Source organism: Pseudopodoces humilis, chromosome 8, assembly GCF_049639895.1.
Source record: "Pseudopodoces humilis isolate 2021_Gansu_Grassland_sample_001 chromosome 8, ASM4963989v1, whole genome shotgun sequence".
In the NCBI taxonomy this organism is placed as follows: domain Eukaryota; kingdom Metazoa; phylum Chordata; class Aves; order Passeriformes; family Paridae; genus Pseudopodoces; species Pseudopodoces humilis.
Genome location: NC_142207.1, coordinates 8,287,454 through 8,310,198, shown reverse-complemented (window position 1 = coordinate 8,310,198; position 22,745 = coordinate 8,287,454). Strand labels below are relative to the sequence as shown.

Below are 22,745 nucleotides of genomic sequence, written 5' to 3'. Positions count from 1 at the left end.
TCTTTCTGACAGGGATTCTTGGAGCCTCAATGAGCAATTAGTTTAAAAAAGCTGTCCTGGGGAGACAGAATTAGTTCTAAAAAAGCCCAAGACCTAAACTGAAAATCCTGGAGATGTCTGCAACTTTGTTATTCTTTTTACTCATCAAAGGATACATTATAAACTAACAATCTTCCCCAAATATGTATCACCTATTAAAACTAATAATAGCAAGTTAATTTTGATAATTTTAATTTTAAGTAAAAATATAGCATCGTCCAAGAGATGAATGAGTGTCCTGCTGAACAGATGATGCTTCATGTGTTGTTTGGGTTTTTTTGTAGAATGATGTTTTTGTAAAGAAACTTCCCAAAGCAGAATTACTGCAGGAGTTGACCTTTAAAGGACAGTTGGTGGCATCTGTTTCTTCTTTTTATTGGAGCTGGTGGGACCCAAGTCTAGACTGTAGACTTTTTAACTTCTGTAAACTCTGCAATATCTGCTGCAGTAGGAAAATAAATAACCAGCAGCAATACATGAAGACATTATAGGTAACATGGCCTGAACTAGTACCTCACTAATGTGTACATAACCTGCTTTATAAAACCATATCTTATCCAGGCTAAAGACTTAATTATTATTGATTAGTTCTGCCCACTCTTCCAATATCAGTCATTATTGAAATAATCTCCGTACCCCTCATTAAACATGCATCTGTTTCCATGGGAATGCATTTTTAAATAAGAAGTGCTATTTGAATATTATTGGTTTCACTGGTTGTTCAGGCACTTGGTGCTGTGGTTGCCCAATCTGTCATAGTTAATCAACTCTCATCTCTTAACACTGGCTGCAGTTATCAATGAGTTGAGGATTAATATTCTGGGCGAAGCAGATGATAAATCATTTGTATATAATTAGTGTACAGCAAGGTTACAGCTGACATGAATTTTTATCTTAATTACGAGAGAAATTTGTTCCATTAATTTAATTTAGTTTGCATGAGTGGCTAGACACCTAACAAAGTTAATCTTACACCTGTCATTACAACAGTAAGGAGAGGCTCATTTTCAAGCTGTAGACACAGAAACTCCAGTATATAAGGATAATGTTGCTCATTCTGATGTGAAAATAGATGATCGTAGACAGAAGATACAGAACCTACTCTTCTTAAAGGCTTCCCAAAGGATTTATGAGTGAATATTACAGGGATTCAAATCTGGTTGCTTCTGTACCGAGCAGACTAATTTTCCTTCATTCTCCTTCTGTACTTCTTCACGAGAGAAGCATGCAGTGCTTACAAAGTCAAAGATTTCCCCTTTATTTTAATTTTAATTACTTTAACTATATACATATAGTTAACATGTGACAATACCATAGCCCTTGTATGACATAACATCTGCATTAATAGCTATGGGTGAGGAAATTGTGCTGCCTGCAATCCAGACTTCATATTTATGTGAAAAAGAATTATTCATAACTTCATCTACTACACAAATGGCAATTATGCAGGCATTTCTGAGGTTTCAGCAGACTGAATAAACCTAAATTCTGTGTTAATTATCCAAGCAATTATCAAGTCTGATAAATCATACATGATTGATAGATAAGGTGGGGCTGTTTGGGTAACAGGATATGGTGTTAGTTATTTTGCTGATAATTAACCAAGCACCGAAATGAAAGAAGACTATTTGTGGCATCTCTTATAAAAATGTTTATTTTTATAGATTTGTTGATTATAGTTATTTTATTCTGGTAGGATGACATGGAAAAAGAAAAGCCAATACCTGAGTCTTTCTACAGCTAATGAGATGAGACTGAATACAGTGGAGAGAGAAATGTAAGTGAAAATTGCATTCTGCTCTAGCTCAAGTCCAAATACATATTTGTAATACAAGCCACAGTCTCCTTCACATTTGCAGCATAAAAATAACCCTCAAACAGAAACATTAATTGAACAGTAACTCAGATTAATGTTTTGTAATATTAGTTCACAATTATTACTCTCAGTTAAGGTCAAGAAGTATATAGTTGGATATTCACAAAGAAATGACTGATTTAAAAACAAAGAGCTCTAATGGAATTCAATAGTGCTTTTCAGTCATTCCAGTTGGCATCTCTATTACCTGAAATGATTCACAGTCCATTATGGGAGCTTCCATGCTAATAGAATGTCTATCTTCTGTAATACAGACACATCAGAGCACTAACTGAGAATCTGTCACAATGAATTTCATCTAGATTTCACTTCATCTCTTCATGGACTGTAAAATTTGCTCTTGTACAATGCCTAAATTTACTGTGGGTAATTGAGAGAGATCTATAGATGCAGCACACAGTAAAAAGCAGTTTTCCAAAGATCTATTGTAAATTGTGCAGATTTGGTTCAGTTGGGAAAAGATTATGAAATGCTGGACACCACTGGCTGCTAATTAAATGTTTTCGGTGAGCTCTGAAAATATTTTGAATGGATCACGATGAATAGAAGAGTGAAACCAGCAGCCTGGGAAAAATACCTCTCTTGCAGCTAGAAAGGCAATGAAAAAGCTTTCAAAATGTAAGAAACCCAAAAAAAGAGATCGACAAATGAGTAAAAGTAAGCTCCATTACCCCTTGTAAGACTTATGGATCATATCAAGTAGACCTATGATATTTTTTATCTCTCTTGTGTTTACGTAGTGCAAAGTGGGATATTATCCACTTAATCTGACTTCTTCTAGTTCTTTAAAAAATCCTTCTTATATAGGGCAAGCAACTCCATTTTGTTTTTGCAACTGAGAATATCCATCCTATCTGAAAATGTTGCTGTTAAGTTCTATGCATGGATTCTTGATAAAAAATTAAAATAACGTTTAATGCGCGGCTCATTTTTTTTCCCAGATGAGTACTTGCTCCTCTGCTCATGAAATAGATATCCCAAGCATTTTCAATCATTTATTTTTATTTTTTTTTAATTTCCTTGTTTCCATTAATAGCTAAACAAAGTTATTGGTATCCTTACTGATCACAGACTTTAAAATTTGTTAGTCAATTGCAATTGTGATATATTCTATAGCTTTTTTCCTAAGCCACAAACAGAATAATAGCATCACGCTTCACTGCAAGTGAAGTGATCTCAGCCTTTACATTAGGAGAAAATCAGAATGGTATGACTGCAGTTCATTACTGAAATAGGTAACTGATGAACTGAAAAGACAAAGGGCATTGTTAAATGAAATGTCATTATTAGAGCTGCTCATGTTTAACAAATGTACTGTAAGTTAATTCAGTGGTGTTTTTTCCAAAGTTCTCTGTAGGACGTTCACCATTCATGCTTATGTCTTCACATGTTCAAAGTATTTTTATTTTCTTTGTGGAAATAAACATTAACTAAATATTAAGTAAACACCAGTTAAACTGTTGTAAAAAATGCTACACCAATTTTTGTCCAAGGTTTACTTCCAGAGCTATGGGTCACCCAGTGAGCTCTGAAAGACAAGCATTTTTTAATGTTTCTGAATGTTTATGTATATTATGTTTGAATAAATGCCTTGTTTTCCTTGAAGGAAAACAGAAGGTAAATCCAGAATTTAATGGGGAAAGATTTAGTCTTTAGATTCCAATTCAACAATTTGTGACTATGCAACAAAGCACTTTGGCACGTGTTTAATGTCAGGACCTGAAGCATCTGTTTTAATATGTTGCTGAATTGGGGCCTTAAAGCACAAGCAGAATCTTGGACCTTGAATTTTAAGAGCCCTGTAAAAGTGGTGTTCTGATATCAAATAAAAAACATATCATACTTTCAGCATCTGTGGGAAACTGTTTGCATTGCCCCAGAGGTGATAAAAATAATTTATGGACTCAGTATTTTTCACAACAAGGAAATGACCTCAGCTTTGGCAGTCTGAAGTAGTTAGTGAAGCTTTTCTGCTACATTTATAGATTTACTTGAGCTACATATTCTTTGACCTGTATTTGAGATTTATTGGCAGATACATAAGTCACAGTGAATAACCTAAAAAGAAATTGATGCTCTGTGCATTTTGTGCATGGATTGACTGACAGATTATGAAGGGCTGCTTCTTCACAAGTGATTGAGACCTGTGCCTTTGCTTGTTATAAATATGTCTGCTGGGGTGTCATGTGAATTTTTTAACTAAAGGTTTTAATACAACAGGAAGATTAAAAGCATATTGAGATTATAGGATGTGTGAATATGAGCTTGAAAGGAGACAATATGTTATGGATGCCACAATAAGGCATCAAACCATCCAACTCCTGGGAGCAGCCCTGTCTTCTCTGAGCAGTCCCACTGGCCTGGCACCTCTCTTAAGAACAGGACTGCAGAGTCCAAGTCAATGTTGCAGAGCATTAGTGATCCAAAAGAGCAGGACAAGAAAGGTTCCTCTGGGTCCTCTCCTCCTGCTGTCCAAGTAGTGACACTCAGGTCAGCACTGAGAACAGCTGAGGCTTCACCCAGAGCTTGCTTTATCTTGAAAGGGTTTTGAAATGAAGTTCTGGGCCTCCAAGGTATATATTCAAGGCACTCCTCAGCACTTTGCATAATCCTAGAGGATTGAGTGGTTACCTTGGTATGTGAGGGAGGGAGAGTCCTCCTGCATTTCCTCAGATAGAATGAGCACTGAGCAGTAACTAGGGAAATGCTCTATTTGATGGTCTAGCATCTGGCTGGAAATCACTGACCACACAAGCATGTTTTTTTCGTGACACTGCCATGGAACTAAGCTATTAATGACATTACATAGATATCCCTAATATTTTTTCATCCCTTTTTCACTTTAGGCAAGGAACTTAGAAGTTGCAATCAAGTATCTGTACTGATAGCTCCATCATTTGCCTGATGGAAACTGGAAAACAAACAACCCCCTCTTCCATCCTGCCACCAGAAGTGAGACTAATTTAAAGTGCAAGGCAAGACTGTAAAAGTTTACTCTCAATCCCTGTTCTTGTGGCCTTAATAACCCTTTCACACGATTTTTTGACAGCAAAAAATAATTGGCAATATAGAAGTTTTAAAGCAATCCATGGTGCGGTATCTTCATTGTCTCGGAGGAAGCACAATACACATAATAAAGAGTAAAAGTTTACTCACTTGAAACTGAGCTTCATCCTCATCTCTTCTGCATTGCATAGATTTTAAATGTATGAAAGAGGGATGTAAGAAAGAAATGATAACAGAGTCTATCTCTTCTGCTGTTTCTGTCACCAAAGATAACCAAAATAAACATGATTTGGACTACAAACATCTATGGATGAATTAATATTTTCTGCCTCCTGAATGTGCTACAGGAGATCTTTGCATTGGAAATGAACCTTGCACTGTCTGGATATGTCCAGAGCTCTCTGAGCTATCTGCAGCAACACCAGCCACCAGGCAAAACATATTTTCTCGATTTATATTTCCACTCATTTGTTTAACTTCACTGCCATCTGCTGTTAAGTATGAGAACCTGGCCTGGAGGCCTGGGAAATAGCTGTGATGTGCCCAGGTATGGCTTGCCAAAGCACTTCCAACTCTTACACAATTTTACTGTGCTGTAAAGGACAGGAAGGAAATAGTTGCTCATGAGGTTTGTGTCCTGTGCTTCCTTACCTCATCCAAAGCAGTGTCTTATCCCTGTCACACCTTGTGAAGACTCCAGCAGCACCAGCCTATATAACACCACCATTCTTTGAGCATGTCTTCCTTCTTCATCTTCCTCCCACTTCTGCATCTTCCTCCCACTTCTGATCACGTTTTTTTTGACAGCACTATTGCCCTATGTTCCTTCAAACAGATCCTGAAAAATCACCTTTTCCACCCAGCATAAAAGTATATAGAATAAGGGCTTGGAAAGTAATCAGTAATTATAGCATCTCTCATTTTGTGCAATGGAAGCAGCATCACTTTATCAAGCAGAGAGCGCTGGAGCAGATGGATCATCAGCTCTTGTCATTCTCTATGTCAGGAGGTTCCTTCTAGTCTAGTTACTTCATACTGGCATTTTCACTGCATCTAACAAATAGCACTCAATGTAGATAATGGGTTGCATCCAGGAAAAAAAAAAAAAGGACACTCAACCAACTGAACAGCACCCACTTAAAAAACCCTCAGAAATATACATGTATATTTAGGCTATGAATTGAAATAATAATTTGCTTATGGAAAAAGATGTCAAAAGTGGAATATATTTGGCTACTGATGGGTGCAGTTAGAGATAGGAAGTCTGGAAAAGCATGACATTTTCTATTACTTCCTGTGCTCACGTTTCCAGCTTTGACTCAATGACTCAGTTCTTTGGCCTGATTCAATACAAAACAACAAAACTTTCCTTTGACCACAGCAGGCTTTGGCTGAGACTTCCAGCAAAATTACAGTGGGAGATAAAGTGATATATGAAGATTAACATAAATGTTGAGTTTAGATAGTTAATCTAATGGCCTTGAAAGGTAAATGATATTACAGTTATATATGTTTATTACAAACAGTATAGTTTTACTCTTCAGTGTGAAGAATGGGCTCTTGTCAGTGTCAGTTTACTACTGTGGTATTAAATCTTTCCTCATGGCAATGCTTTCAATCTCCTTGCTTTCCTGATATATTTTTTTTATTCTTATTACTAAAAGAGCTGATAATCAGTACAGCTATAGGAAAAGCAAGATATAGTCTACATCCTCTTAAGTCCAAACAATGAAATTGTATTTCAGTCCTGTTCTCAGAATATCTATTGCTATCAAAGCTATGTAATGAACTATATGGCTGAAAAAATGTAGCTCAATTTTCAGATACTGTGTAAAATGCAGATCTGGCATTAAAAAAAATTATCCTGCCTTATAAATGGAGTGAATTTGATATGGAGTTTAGTGAAGAAGCATCAGAATGGAACACAAACATGCCAGTTCCTTAGTAGAACAACATCTCTCAGGGCAACAAGATGTAGGTGAAAAAGTCTTCTATGGCATTTGGTAACCAGTTAGCACAGGACTCTGAAAATTAAAGAGTTACATAAAACACTTTGCAAAAAAGTTGGGCTAGAGTTGACCATGGTCTAAAGCCAGAGATGTTCCTTTTTTTCTTTTTCCTTTATGCTTTATTTCTCCATAAAATATTTTAAATCCTTGTTCTGACTCTAACCCTTTACTGTGCATTTCTTTGTTTCCTCAGCTTCTCCTAAGAAACAAATGGATGCTCTCCTGAGAACATCCAATCTTCTGCAGAACCACCCAGCACAAGTGGAAGCAGACTTAATGAACTAAAATCTCTTCAGAACTGGCTCAACATTTGAAATTCTGCATGTTGCCAAGTTTGTGGAAAATTACTGGTACTTGGTAATTCTGACTTACTGCATGGTACAAGAGCCACTGCTGTCCTTCTCACTTTGGAACTCCCAGCTCACTTTGTCTTCCTGAAAGCAGGCTTGGCTGTTCTGCCTCTCACAGACCAGCACAGATCTGTTTTCTCTGAGCCACTGTGAAACATGCTGCTTCACTTCATACACACTTCCAGAAATAAAGGCAGGCGAATCCTGATGTGATGTTCTGATAGAGCATATATGCACTCAATTCATCCTACTTCCTAAATCAAAAACTTGCAGGATTTTTTTGGCTATACAAAGGGAAGAGTATAGTTGGTGGATTGACTAGACGACAGCCAGCTAGGGAGGCAAAGACTGACAAAAAAGAAATGCACTGTCAGATTTTTCTTTAAATCTGCAGTACAAAGGGAAGTGGGAGACAGTTTCAGCAGAAGAGATGAAGACAGACAAATGGCTTTAAACTCAGTAGAACAGTAGGCAAGGTAAAAGGTTAATTATTCCTTTGATGGAAGTTAGAGTCCCTGAATTATTGGGAGCAACTTCATCTCCTCCCTAGAAGCAATTCCTGGATTTAGTAATTTCTGCTCCCCCTGGCTTCAGTTATGGCACTGCTCCATGCTCACTGCTTGGCTTCCCACCAGCCCCAGGCTTCCCAAAGTGGAAGGAAGTAATTTCTGCTGCGTCCAGCCATAGGAAATTAAGAGTTTGGCATGGCATTTCAGTTTACAAGAAGTCTGAATAAGAGAAGCAACACATCTCTACAACCGCAGGACATCACAGCCTGGAGCATGGTGTCAGAGCAAGGCCAAGAGATGGGAAGGCAGAAGAGGTTATATTCCCTCACAGAGACAGATTTAGGAAACAGGAAGTAGCTGCACGCCTATTTCTTATAGTGAGTAATTAACACAGATCACAAGAAAAGGCAGCAGCAATGGGCAGCAGAGCTTGCTGGAGTTTTTGACACTTGTTTTGTCAATGAGCTGTGGCTTTAACAGCCATTCCAAACAAACCATGCTGGACAGCATATGGCATACCCCAGGTGTTTGTGTACCTGTAGGAACTTTTCTCCTAATTTCAAAAGTCATGGAAGTTACAAGGTATCCTTTTCCACCTTGTTTCTAGAAGGCATAGTTCCTGGTAAGAGGGCACACTTTGGAGATAAGCAGGATAACTCCAAACATATTACAACTAGCCTTTCAAAATCTCAATGACATGAACTACTGGGGACAGTGGAGAAACTGCTGGGAGATTTCTACAAGAAAAGATTTCATTAGGCTTGAACTGTAAAAAAATCCAACACAGTCACTGGAGTCAGCCATGCTGCTGCTTTTGAGGTGACTGATAAGAAAAATGCTGACAATCTTAGAGCTAAACCTTTCTCTTGAGTGCCCCTGCATAAAGGATGTGAAGTTTCATAATAAGGTAGTGATAATTCTTATTTTTATTATGAGCTTTGCAATATTTGATATTTGTTTATAGACCAGCTCCCAGAATCAAAGGATTAGGTGAAAGTCTGTTTTAATTAAGAAACAAAGGTTTTCTTCAGATTTTTCTGCCCACTTTGTGAGATGCTGGGAGGAAGCATATCACTTTTCTTTCATGGTAATCATGAGATGCTCTGTGCTGACTTATTCAGACATGCTACTCAGTTTTATGCTAGGTAACATTCTGATGATTATCTTTACACTTTGGAGATGTAATGCTGCATTATCTTACTAAATAAAAGATTAAATCAATATTATGTGGACCAGATAAATTGGTAATTACATGACCATTTTGTCATGAATTAGGTCCTTGGGTTAATTATAGTTAAGAACTTCCATGGTCTCAACATTTTTTACCTTTACCTAGTTTTTTGGCAAGGTTCCCTGACGTTTAAGGGCTTTGCACAGGTCTTGGAGTGTGAGAGAATCAATCTACACAAATCCCAGACTTAGAAAACCAGTTCTTTGCAGACTAAAATTCCAGAAAGTGTTTTCTAAAGTTGTTATAAACACTAACTGCTTTTATTAACTCCTAATGGAACTCATATTAGCTTGCCCTTGAATTTTAATGAAAGGGGTACCATCAGTATTGTGAAGAAGAAACTATTCAGAAAAATCATGTATTTTATTTGTTAGCATATTTGGTTTTTATTTGTGCTGAAATTAGCTATGATTTGCAAAGAATAGTTAGGTGAATATCCATCCTTTTTCCTTACCTCTGAACAGAAAAAGGGAACAGCAAAAGGTAATTCATTTTTCCTAATAATTGCTTCTGTGGAAAAAGAAAATCTTTGAAAAGACAGCTCAGCCAAGTTTCGTGAACACTGTAAGAAAATACTTGGATCACACTCTGAAAAACCTTGAACTGTCCAGTGCAATAAAACTCGGGACTACATTTCATGATGCCCGTAAAACCTGCTCTAAAGCCTCCTAAAAAAATGTCTCAGAACAATTCAGAAAATGTTTGATTCAAATTACAAGAACTCAGTGATTTAAGGGACAGAAGTAAGGTCACTGTCATCCCTAATTTGTTTTCAGGACGCTCACTCTTGTACTCCTTACGTACAACTGAATAATAAAACGTACTAAAAGCGCATCGGGGTGGCTTTCCAGAGCCCAGCCTGTGCTCGGGGCCTGCATTTCCCGCTGGCAGCAGAACACAGCGGTGTCACCAGAGGGTGCTCTTCCATCATTTGTCACTGTCTGCCTGAGTGTAAGCAAGATTTGCTTCTTAAAAAGACGCGTGCTTCCACTGGCACTTTTGGATTACGCCAGAATCCCCTGTTAGAAGCAGTCTGACCACGGACGGAGTAGTAGTGAATGGTAGCAAAGTTTGCTCTTCATTTAGGGTTAAGTTCCAGCCAGGCTAAAATTCCTAAAAAACATTGCTTGGTGGGACTGTTTCATTTCAAAATGCACACATGTATAAATTACTGAAGTTAAATTGGATATCTATCCAGACGGTACACAGCCATTTATTTATTTTCTGCAGGCTGTTTTCCTTTTTGCTTAGCTCTGTCCAAGGTTACACTTCCAATGCTCACCTCGAATCTCTACAGGTCTCTCTTTATCACTGATATTTTATCTAGCTTCTCTTGCCACTCATCTGCCTTTTCAATCCCCTTTCAAAAAATCAACATGGAAGAAGAAAAGCCAAATAAACCCCCTCCATCTTAGATCATTATTCTTTTGGGAGTGAGGTGTTTCTGTGATGTCTGTTACTGTTTCAGATTCTCTCACTTCACTGGGAAATGAACTGTTCATTCTTACAACTATTTTAAGTGAAGGATGTGTCATAGTATTATGGCATGCAGAAGGTAAAGTCTAAATCCATGTATTTTGCCTAAGAATGCCACAGTGAAAATATACACCTCTCTGCCCCTTTGTAAGGATTTGTAAATCAGTGACCCAATGACCTGTAGTCTCTTATTCTTTGAACATCAAGTAAATCTTACTGGTGATTCTGTTTGAGGAAGTTTTACCTTTCACAAATATAATGTAAGTTCCTGGGCATTTTGTTTTCCAACAATTCCATATCAGATTTGCTCAGTCTAAGTATAAAAATGAAGGAAAACATTTTTCACTGTGTGAGCATCACAGAGCTGTGATCTGAAATTTAATATCCTGGCCCAAAACAAGGAGACTGCGATGCACTTACAGTGCAAAGGTTCTCATTTAGTTTGTTCCTTCTCAGGTCAAGGCTCAGTGAATCAGATTTAATTAGTTGTTCCATGGATGATACCTTAGTTAGAAAAACCCACTTCATTCTCCTGGAGTTTAATTTCTTTTGAACATAACAGCTGCAGATGACCTTAGACTCTTAGAAGAGAAGATGTGCAAAGGCACTGTCCCAAACAAACCTCTCTGTGGGTGACTACTCTGTGTCAAGGTGTGCTGTGCCTGTCCTTGCCTGGACCTTGCAATGTGTACCCACATAGAAACTGAGAGACTGAGAAACTCCTCAGCAGCCTGATTTTCAAAGAAGGCACAGTATCACTCTCTGAAAATACAGCTGCTCAAATAATTGAAATACCTAAAATGATTGGCTACTTGCATATAGTGACTACAGTCTTTGAGTCATGCTTTGAAAATCATGACACTGCAGAAAGAGACATCTGGTATAAACTTTATATTCATCACATACTTAGTTATAATATTCTTATTACTGTCCAGGCAGACTTCTAGACCTGGCACAGATGAAACTGTAGAGAGGACCAGACAACAATTCTGTCAACTTCTGTCATGTAGACCATGAGGGATTTTTTTTTTTCTTACTAGAATATTAATATTTCCACTATCAGATTACCTTTTCCTCTACAAATTCCACAGGCCACAAAGTCTTTCCTCTTCCATCTGCTTCAGAAAGGAAGCAGATGTGTGGCCCTTTCCTAACTACATCACCAAGAATAGGAGTTTTTTGTATTTCCACAGCCATTACTCCCACCTGCTTTGCCTGTGTTTGCCTTGGGTTTTGTTGCAATGAGCTAATAGCTCAGTAAGTGAGCTAAAAATGTTCATGTTCATATTGCCAATCTTACAAAATGATATTCAAAATGACATGAACATAATTTTCAAGAAAAAAATGTCCTCTTGTCTGCCTCTATGTTTTAAACTATTAAGGGCTGAAAATAGGAATTGTTCAGAGGAGAGACTGAACAGGACCTTGGCTGGACTGGACCTTCTAAATGTCACCCACAGGTATGACAGTGAGCATGTTTTAAACACCACTATTTCCTGTTATATGTGAATGCTGAAAGGGCACAATACCTTGCAAAGAATATCAGCTGATGGGATGGGATGCAATGGCCTGCTGCAGCCCCTAAGACAGCGGCGACTGGAACAGGTCTGTGACTTTTTCATTTCACAGTGCAATAACTGGGAATTTGCAATTGCCCACTGAATGGTTCTCTATGCCTACTACATCTCAGGAAAGAGCTGAAGGGGAACTGAGTAACTGTAAGGAGATGGAATACAACCAAGACAACAAATTAAAAGAGTAAATGCATGCAGAGGAAGATACTTGTGCTGTAGCTAACAGTATTGCTGATTCCAGAAACCTGGATGAAAACCTTTATCACAGGAATAATTTCATTACGGATCAGGATGGAAGTGATCTTTGTGCTGGGGCTGCCAGGCAACAAAATGGTTTGGAAAAGCCCGCCCAAGATCTGAGCCACAGAAAACAATGCAAAATCTGATACTGAGTTCGGAAGGCTTCAGCTTCTCCTGTAAGTAGGAAACCAGCTGGGAAGATGCAGTCATGGCAGTACCAAGGTCCATGGCCTGATGCAACCACTGAGATCCTTTCCATTTACGCCAAGATCTGTCCATCACAATTTGTTTTATGGTATCTTTAAAAGAATGTTGCACCCTAACAAGAAGATGCTGTATAAAGGACCATTGCACAGGAAGCTATATGTACTTTATTTTATCCATCATGCAAAACAGAAATAAATCTCTTTTAGGCCTTCTCAGAACAGAGAGCATTGGAAAGTTACTTAACTTACTTTATTTATCTAACTGTGTCTGCTCTACAAACAGTGGAGCCCTTGCTGTTGCTGTTACAAATCCATCTCACATTTTTATTCTTATTACAAGAAGAAACAAATATGTGCTAAAAGATACAGTGAGACCTACTGCTACGTTTTCAGTGGTGACTGAGTTTAATGTTGTCATAAGTCCAGGCTGAGCAGCAAAATTAATCATATGGCTATATAAAAAAAATGATGAAAATTTTTAGCTCAGCTTTGTGGGATCAAGAGCAATGAAATAGGAAAATCAAGACAGGATTGTTGAAAGCAGCTGCACCAAGAACCAGAGCTCACTTACTTTCACAGATCAAAATAAAGTAGGGAAAGGGAAAACTAAGCCTAAATTGAATCTGCTAGAGATTTGCAAGCACAAAATCTAAAAGTCTGAAGGAAATGAGGTTTGTCTTTTTTTGATGGTGCCCCTCTTGGGACTCTTTTTAAAACTAATTGGTATTTAGAAGACTGATCATCCAAATGTTGTAGGGGAAAACACCTCTGTCTGGGTAACTGAGTGAATTTGCATCACAATAAGGTGTTGGGAAGCAATGATTTTGCAAAGTATTTTGTTGAGGTTCAAGTGATCCAAGATGAGATGTAATAACTATAGATTTTGTATTTTTATGCCCTTCCCTATTCTTTCCTAACTACACACCAGATGAAGGAAAATTCTGGCCTATAAAGGAGAAAAATGTTTCCAGTTCTTGCGGTCTCATAGACATAGAGCAAATTAAAATAACCTATTAGATTTCTGTAAGTACATAATTTCAAGCCAGCTTTGTGATTTTAGGGGGCAGCTGCATGAGTTTTAAAGTTCATAGGAATAAATTAGCCCTGTCTCTCTCCTTTGCCTTACTTTACTGCTTGAAAAAGCCAGAGAAACAGTTCCATTTCCCAGGTAGGTTTGTTCCCTGCCTTGTCTGATACTCAGTTACTACTTAAGCCCCTAGTTCATACTACCTTTGGCTGTTTATTTATCATTTTTCTTTTTTGTGTTTCTTTGAAAAGGAATTTTATGGGGTCTTTTTTAAGCTGATCTCTCTTCTCAGCAGTTACATTACAACCTGCACTTCCTGCTGCATTTGAAGGTCACCTACATCCCTTCCTAACACTCTCCTGTTTCCCTATTCTTTGTCCCTGCTTTTTGTGGGCTTCAGTCTTCCTCTGCATAGCAATCAAATTAGAGCCATACAGTTCTCTGTGAGGACAAGGCAAGCAAAACACAGAAACTCCATATTGCTGTGGTGACCACATTAGCCTCCGGGGCTGTGGAACAGTGCTCTGCAGCTCTAATTAAGATGTGGCCTGTGGTTACACTAGTACATGGCCTGAGCTGGTCTGGCCTATTTTTGCTTTTACTATTATTATTATTATTATTATTATTATTATTATTATTATTATTACTACTATTACTATTACTATTACTATTACTATTATTATTGTTTTGATCACTCTGTCAGGGCAGCAGTCAGAATGGACTGGCTCATGTAGGCTCTGCTACCTTCCAAAGGATAGGAACACTGCACTCCTGTTCTTTCACCTCATTGGGATGCTTCCAGCCACAGCTGAGTACTAAGTTATTTTTTTTAATATTCTGTGTGTGGCAAAGAGTCTGGAAACAGAACACCTGTGATAGACTTGAAAAGAAATACCCGTCAGGTATTTCCAAAGCTATTGCCAACAAGAATGCTACCCATGAAATGCTACCATGGTTTGCTATCTGGCTGTTCAGCCCTTCAAACCCCTGTGCATTGGTGTGATTTTATTTAGGAATCCAACATGTGTTCACAACCAGCCTGGGCACGGCATCCAGAGCCCAGCACACCCATCACTCTGCAGGGTCTGCCCGGTGCTGCCAAACCCGGGATGGGAGGCCAGGCTCCAGCACATCCACCTTCCCACCAGAGGATGCTCACACATGGCCCTGCGACGTGCCATGAGCCAGAGCCAGCCCAGATCGTGGGGGTTTCTTGCCGTGGGACTGGAGCACAAATCTGATGAGCAGCAGCTGAGGGAGTGGGGGGTGTTTGGCCTGGAGGAGGCTCGGGGTGACCTTTTCACTCTCTACAACTCCGTGACAGGAGGGTGCAGCCAGGACAGGGGTCAGGCTCTTCTCCCACACAACCAGCCACAGGATGGGAGGACACAGCCTTAAGCTGTGCCAGGGGTGGTCTTGGTTGGGTATTACCAAAAATTTGTTCACAGAAAGCATGATTAGATATTGGAATGAACTGCTTAGAGAAGTGGTGGAGCCACCGTCCCTAGAAGTGTTTAAAGAAAGCCTAGAAATGGTCCTTGGTGCCGTGGTCCAGTTGACATGGTGGTGTTCGATGTTGGATCTGCTGATCTCAGAGGTCTTTTCCAACCTAATTGATTCAGTGATTCTGCGCCCCGTGTGCAGAGAGAAAAAACAGACTGAAATCCCACTTCAGCTGTTAGGTCACCAAAGAAAACACGGCGGGCAATGAGAAGTGTCAGCGCCCAGCGTGGTATGAGCGGCCGTGAGGCGCCTCGCAGTCAGAGCACTCAGGAACTTGTCCTCCATGCCTGCGGGAGGCCTCAGGACCCCTTGTAAAAGGAAAAAAGGAGAAAACAGCGGCGGGCGGAGGGCAGTGCGGGCAGGAGAAGCGCTCGGAGCCCGCGCGGAGGAGCCGCGCTCTGAGGGGCCGCGGGCACGGGGCCACCCGGGGGCGCCCCCAAGGGCGCAGCCCGCGGGCGGGGCCTCGGCCGTTGCACTCCGCGCAGCCAGTCAGTCACATGAGCCGCCGCCCTCCTTCCCCGGCACCCCTCGGCCGCGAATGGCACGGCCCGGATGCGCTTGTACGCCAGGAGGGTGCGGGCGAACCATTGAGCGGGAGCGGGGGAACCCGGCAGCCGCCGGCCGGGAACACCCCTTCGCCGGGGCGCTGCGGCGGCGGGGAGCGGACGTGACAGCGGCGCGGCCGGCGGCGGAGGGCGATGGGGGTCCCGCGGGGACAGGAGCGCCAGGCCCCGCAGGAGGTACCGGAGCCGCGTCTCTCCCAGCCCCCCGTCTCCCGGGCGCTGCCGAGGCGCGGCCGCTGTTCCTCTGGCTCCGCTTCACCGGCGTCCCCGGGCTCCCCGCCCGCTCCTTCCCCTCGTTCCCGGCCCTCGCTGGCAGCGCGGGGGTCGGTGCCGCGCAGCGGGCTGGGCGCGGGGGGCGCGGGGAGGCCTGTGGGGCTGCCGGCAGGGCTGTGCGGGTCATCTTCGGTGCACCATCGCCTTCCCGTGTCCCCTCCACAAGCCCGGCTCGCCGGGTTCCCGTGGGAGGGAGCGGAGAGGAGGAGGGTGCCCAAAGGAGTGGAGGTGGGAAGGGTGTGCAGGTGAGTCCCTGCAGCCCCTTGAGGCAGACCTGGAGTCCTGTTACCGTCTCTCCGGCCTAGGGCCGAGGTGTTTGGGAGCCCTGTGCCTCTAGGAAATCTCGTGTATCCCCGGAGCTGTGGAGTTGCATCGTCTAGGGTGGGGACAAAAGCCCTGGGACAGGCTGGCTGTGCGGGTGAGGCTTCGGAGCACTGAAACTGTCCGGGCTGCCTGTCACAGTTTACTTTTGCTACTGTTGTGCTTTGAAATTGCAATTGCCCAAAAAGTGGAATTCCATGTGAGTGTCTTCTCCTGTTTTTGTAAAAGAATTAAGAGAAGCGTGTCCTGGTTTTGGCTGGGATAGAGGTTAAATTGAGGTGTATGATTTTATGAACCCTGAAATTGAAAGAAATGTGTGAAATGGAGAATAAATTAACTGGCTTATGGCAATAGGACAGTCTCAGTAGCTGGAGACAAATAGTGGACCGGGAGTTTGAACAGAAAAAGCAGATTAAAGTATTTAAGTGGGTGGAAATATGTGATGTTAAGTCCATGTCGAAATTTGTTACCTGTTTCTTTAATGTCTTTCAAATTAACAACCAAATTGCTAATGGAAGGCAGGTTTTCCCTGATATGTGGTCTGTGCCAAGGTTAGGCTTGAAAAACACTCATTCTTCAAATTAATGAGAAGAGCTGAATTAGTGTTTTGTTGTTTGTCAGGTTGAAACAAGAGAAGATGAGGAACAAAACATCAAGTTGACTGAAATCTTGGAACTGTTGGTGGCTGCTGGGTATTTTCGAGCAAGAATCAAGGGGTTATCACCCTTTGACAAGGTGAGGTCACTACAATATTTTGAAACTCCTCTTTTAAGTATAAGAGGCTTATATGTTTTGCCAGTTTGCTTAGCAATTCTAGGTGACTTTAGAAAAGACAGTTGCAACCTATGAGGCTTCCCTGTGTGAATAATTCTGCAAATGACCTAGTTTCAGACAGACAGGACCTCCTCAGTCTTGAAAGACAATTTTGTGCTGCAAGGCCTGTTTCAGAGGAGACAGTTGGATGCAAAATAACTGCTGTCTGCTTTTTTGTGGGTGCTATGGCCTGTTCTAGAGTTGTGTACAGGGAATTTTCCTCCCTCTCCCAACAGCAGTTAGAATAGCTAGTCTTGGGGTACTTGGAGATAGCATGGTAATTAAAAACAACATTGATGAGAAATGAGGAAGTGTCTATGTAAGAATGGAATAGTTATTTTGGGGCTGTTTTTACATGTCTTTAGAATGTCATATTTGTTAACCTTTCATTGTCCTGGACAGGAAATCTGTGATACTAACAGTGAGCAAAGTTCAGGTTGAAGAGAGATTTCTGCTTTAATGCTGACTCTGTGAGAAATTCCTGAACCAAGGTTTGAAAACACAGAACTACAGCAGCCTTGAAATGGATTTGGCTGTTTTCTGCTCTCTCTTTGATCATGGCACAGCCTCTCTGTGCACTGCAATTTTATTTTATTCAAACTCCTCAGTATTGCTAACAGTCTCTGCTCAGGAGTCTGTGCTCACGGAGTAGTTTCAAGGAGTCTGCCTTAGGATGTAACATTGTTGCATTTATGTGTAGAAATCACTTATAGTTACTTAAATATAATTGCAAAGTTACCATTTCATGGCAGTGCCCAACCTCACCAGAATTGTTGCTGAAAATGATCACACTGCTAATGCAAATATGCAGGTTATCAGTTCCAGAGGGGAGTGTGAGAGGGGTAATGTGTCAGAAACCTTGTTAGAAACTAAGGTTCTTAATTTGCTGCATGATGTTGGCAAATGACTCCATTTAAATCCCTTTTTCTCTTCTTTGCCTTTGCATAAATTTAGGTTATCTTTCATATGTTTATGCAAGGTTGTCTTTAAATATTTATGTAAAGTTGATGAAATGTCTCAGTTTAAATATGCTCATGTCAGAATAGGGCCTGAAATAGAGATTTCTGCAGAGCCAGGGATTTCCATTGCTGTGCTGATACTGTCTCTAGCACTTTGTGTTGCATATGTCAGCAAGCAAGAAATAATAGTAGCAAAGATATATATAAAAAGGTAATATAAGGCTGCAGTAATTATGATCCTTGATAAAATTTTGATATGGTCACTTTTTAGAGGTCATGACATTTAACATACTGTTGTGTTTTATCCATTTTTTTTTGTTTGGTTTTCTTATTTTTCAATCTGAGAGCTGTTTGAAAAATAATATATAAAGCTAAGAGAGGAATTTAGGTTGTCAATAACTGCTGGGTTGGTTTCTGTCTTCTTGTACTTGTGTATTGTGTGTATTACTGTATGAAGTTGGTGTGGTTATGTTATATGAGTCTGTCTTAGAGCAGAGAGGATACTGAGGACAGTAAGATTACTGAGATGTAGTTTCTAAAATAAATAAAGCCTTGAAAGTGTATTTGGGTTTACCTCTTCAGTTTAAAGTGGCCCTGACCATGCTGTTGCTCCTTTGCCAGGTGGTGGGAGGCATGACATGGTGTATCACCACCTGCAGCTTTGATATCGACGTGGATTTATTGTTTCAGGAAAACTCTACTATTGGTCAAAAAATGTAAGTTGATTAAATGGCAAGTGGGGGATTTTTCTTCTTAGAAAATAGAAATTGGGCAGGGAGTGGGAACTTACCTGCTATGTTTCTTAGAAAGAGTTTCAGTTCAAATTTCTTGCTTTTGAGGCCTGCCTGTTTATAAAACACTGCACAGGTTTTTGGGTTTCTCAGAAATCCAGAAAGAAGCTTATTTCAAAAAAGGCAGGGCTGTTCCCTTTGGGCTGCCATGTTCTTGTATCCCTACTAAGCAGTAAAAGCGTTTTTGTGGCTCCACACTGAACTGAATTGGGAACTGATCCAAATTAAAACCTACCAAAGAAAACCCAAAAAACCAAACCCAAAAGAAAAAAAAGAAAATAGTTTTAACATGAATGAATTCCTGGATCCAGTTCTCTGTGCAGCTGCACAGATGCTTGTGCTGGCACAAGGGGTGGGTGCAGAGGCCAAAGCAAAGGGCAGAGGGAGACCACGCTGCTGGAAGCTGGAGTGCAACATTAGAAGACCTTCTCTGAGTTCCCTGTGTCTGCAATTCTTCTGTGTAAATAACCTGTGACTCCCTTTTATGGTTCTGGGTTGGAATTGTAGGCATCAGCAAACAGAATTTAAAGTATGTCACTGTTACCAAAATAGTTACCTGCCCCATACTGAGGAGGAGGATTTCCTTCCTCAGAGGGACCCAATGAGAACATTTTGGTTTGATTAATTTCTTATGCATGGAATTTGCTCATAAGCCAGCTAATTCCTGTACTTGAGGGACTATAGACATAGTTTATGCTGGAAAAGGGAACACATTCTAAATTCCAATATTTCTTTATGTGTATCTGTGATAAAAGAGCCATAATTAAAATTTGCTGGCAATAAGATTACCCTGACAAGTTACAGTGGCATCATAGATAACTAACCATATAAAGCATTGCTGAGTGCAAAGAATAGAGACTAGGAATGAAAATGGTGGTGGTAGTTTTTTATCTTTGTTATCCTTAAGAACAACAGGATAGGAAACAGTTAAGTTGTTCTCAAAATGTTCTGTTATTTTTCCAGCTGACTGGATGCAAAACTAGCAAAACAAAAACCAGGCACCTCTCCCAAAACAGCAACAATGATTTATTTGTAAATCCAAAATGTTCAGAATCATAGGAGCATAGGCTGTTTGATGTCCATGTAATGTTTGTGTTGGTAGAGGCTTAGGGCTTCTGTGGTGTTTTCAAGATAAAGAAAAGTTAAACCGTGTTTTCTCAGTATAATTCCAAAGGGATGGTGTTACACCATTGTGATGGTGTCCTGTTATTTAATTGCTGGGCTGAAATAAACATGAAAAAATACCTTAGGAGAGTATCTTGCATCTATTGGATAAATAGCTTTTGTTTTAATTGCATTTGCTTTGATTGTGCTTCACTTCCCTTTAGGAAGTAAAACATTCCAGGCTCTATTCCCAGATTTTGGTCACTGTCTCATATCTCTTGATCCCCTTTTGTTCTTCCAGGATCTTAGTTGTCCATTTGGGCAGTACTAAATATCACTGAGGTCAGTACTGGACCAGTTAATTTTTTTTCCTTAATGGGGAAATAACTTTGGTTTTCCAAGTAAAGTTTTCATCCTCAGTGGTTGCACCTGCTTTAAAAATGTACTTGCCAATATTGACAGCAGAAAAAAATTCCTGCCCTAAAATTAGGTATTCAGTGGAATATTCAGGATGAATTTCTTGCAGATGGATCCCTTGTGGCAGGGTAATCCTTTCACTTAACCAGCTCTTACTGAGCTCTAGAATGAGATTGCTGCCAGCAAGTCACTTGAAAAGGATGTGAAGTGCACTGTGTATTTAGCTTTCAAGTGCAGAATGTATTTAAATTCGTAAAGTTTCAGGAGTGACATCAAGATACATTTTGAGAGTTCTGCTAAAAAAAAGTTTTAAGTGCTTACATTTGATTCTGGATTTCCTTGGAATGTACATCTCTTACTTAATATAACTATTCTTAAAGCTACTGTCTCTTCATGTTGGGTGTACACTATAACATGCAAAGGTGTTTGTGGGTGTATTTTATATGGGTATTTTATCTGTCCAGACACGCAGATCTTAAAACTTTCTGTAACAGTTAAATGAATTTCCAAGGTAGGAGCCTGTAAGTGGGGCTTAATCACCTCTTCACAGGCTGATGATAAATAGATTAAATAGTGCCTCTAAAAGCTGTTTTGTAAATGAATTTGATTGCTTTTCATTTTATATAGTGGAAGTCACTAGAGGGAATCTTTGAATGGCTGTGTTTGCAAAAATAATCTATAATTTACAAAATAAAATTGTGGCATATATACCTCTGTCTTTTTGTTGTTTTTATAATAGTGCCTTAACTGAAAAAATTGTGTCAGTATTACCAAAAATGAAGTGTCCACATCGTTTGGAACCACATCAGATCCAGGGACTGGATTTCATTCATATATTTCCTGTTATACAGGTAATAATTTCATGGTGTATTGATACTTTGGTGAAAAAGGCCATAAAACTTGCTTAAAATAATGGAATAAAACTTTGAATTCTTGTTTGGCTCCCTATTTAACTTTGGAATAAATGAACACAGAGAAGTAGTTTAAATTTATGTTTTTAAAGAATGAAGTGACATTATGGATGATAGAATTTTTAAGTGTTGTTTGATCTGTGTTTAAAAAGTAAACAAAAACTCTGAAATCTTTGCAGTGGAGTCAGACTGTGCCTATTGTGGAATGCCTGCTTAAAGAAACTTCAGTTTAATCTTGTTGTGCAATCTGATAGTCTGATTTGGCAGACTGGGAAATAGAACAAATACCTTACAGTCTGTGTTTAAGCTTATGGAATAAGTTATGCACATAGACCTTGAATCAGAATATGGATGAGGCAAAAGCCACTGGGGTCATTGCTTTAAGCATAATTCATCCTTATTTCCTGTCACTTAAAAACTGTGCTCTGACAAGTGATCCTCTTCCTGTGCATTTGTTGAGCAACACTAACTCACCATGTGCATCGTTCTCAAGTTTATTAAGATTTAAGCTAACACTTGATGTGTTCCAGTTGCATGTGGTATTTTGAGAATTCTCGGCATGTTTTTTGAGAATGTGGTATTTTGAGAATTCTCGGTATCATTTTTTGATTTTCCTTTCATCTACACACAGAAAGGTATCTTTGACAGATAGGGAAAATGAAGATCGTTAAGTAAGCTTCTTTTCCATTAAATATCTCCTCACCTCATGCTTGTGAAGGGATTTAGCAAGTAATTCAAATCAGTTAGATTCAATTCAAATCTGAATTTCATTCTGTAAGAAGTGGGGAAAACTTTCTGGTGCTCTTTCCTGTTATCTTCTAGTTGGAGGCTCCTGAGGAAAGCCACACTTAACTGCATTTCCCACAAAACATTCTGTGGTGCGTGCTACTCTTACACAGCTTTCAGACTGTGATGATGTTGCTTAAGGTGAAAGTTTGTGTTTTGCTAATGTGAGTTTTTTGCTTCTAAACCCTTATTTCCTGCACAGGAAAAAAAAAAAAAAAATTCAACCCAGGTGAGTTTCTTGCCCTGGTCACTTGATGGCAATGAGTGGTTATATTTATCAAACACTAGGCTTCTTTCATAAGAAGCATATTCCTAAGCAATAGCACTCGACATTCTTTTCTCTCACCTGCTTTATCCCAAATCCTGGTTTGGGATATTACTTCTGGAAAGGAGAAATATTAATTCTAAACAGGGAGGAAATATACTTCTGGGTTTCTCTGAGGGCAGTGACTCTCAGTATTTGTAGCTGGCCAGTAGGAGGTAGAGCTGACCCATACATGGTGATGAAGTCTTTTTTGATGGGCTTAGTTTTTGGTATGTGGAGGATCTTTGTTTAAAAATTGTGGCTTTCTGTCAGGTCCCTGTGAAGTTCTGCCTGCTCCACATACTGCAGGTTCCTCATTTCATCCCAGCCAAGGCAGACTTCCAAGAAAACTTGTTGGTGTCACCAGAATACTGTGTTCTGAAAAAGACCATGCAAAATATAAAATGCTGACTACACCATGTAGGAATTATGTATTTGATAATGGCACTTTATTCAA

At 39.9% G+C, this 22,745-nt stretch overlaps 1 protein-coding gene across 1 annotated transcript in view; it reads left to right on the top strand.

The window, feature by feature from the left end:
- The first annotated feature begins 15,659 nt into the window (after positions 1-15,659).
- Positions 15,660-22,745, top strand: part of CCDC93 (CCC complex scaffolding subunit CCDC93) — a 33,749-nt gene continuing 26,663 nt past the window's right edge. The window contains exons 1-4 of the mRNA XM_005519625.2: positions 15,660-15,786; positions 16,825-16,938; positions 18,597-18,691; positions 21,027-21,138. Of these exons, the coding sequence (XP_005519682.1) occupies positions 15,745-15,786; positions 16,825-16,938; positions 18,597-18,691; positions 21,027-21,138 (363 nt within the window). The 5' untranslated portion in view covers positions 15,660-15,744. The remainder of the gene's footprint in view (positions 15,787-16,824; positions 16,939-18,596; positions 18,692-21,026; positions 21,139-22,745) is intronic.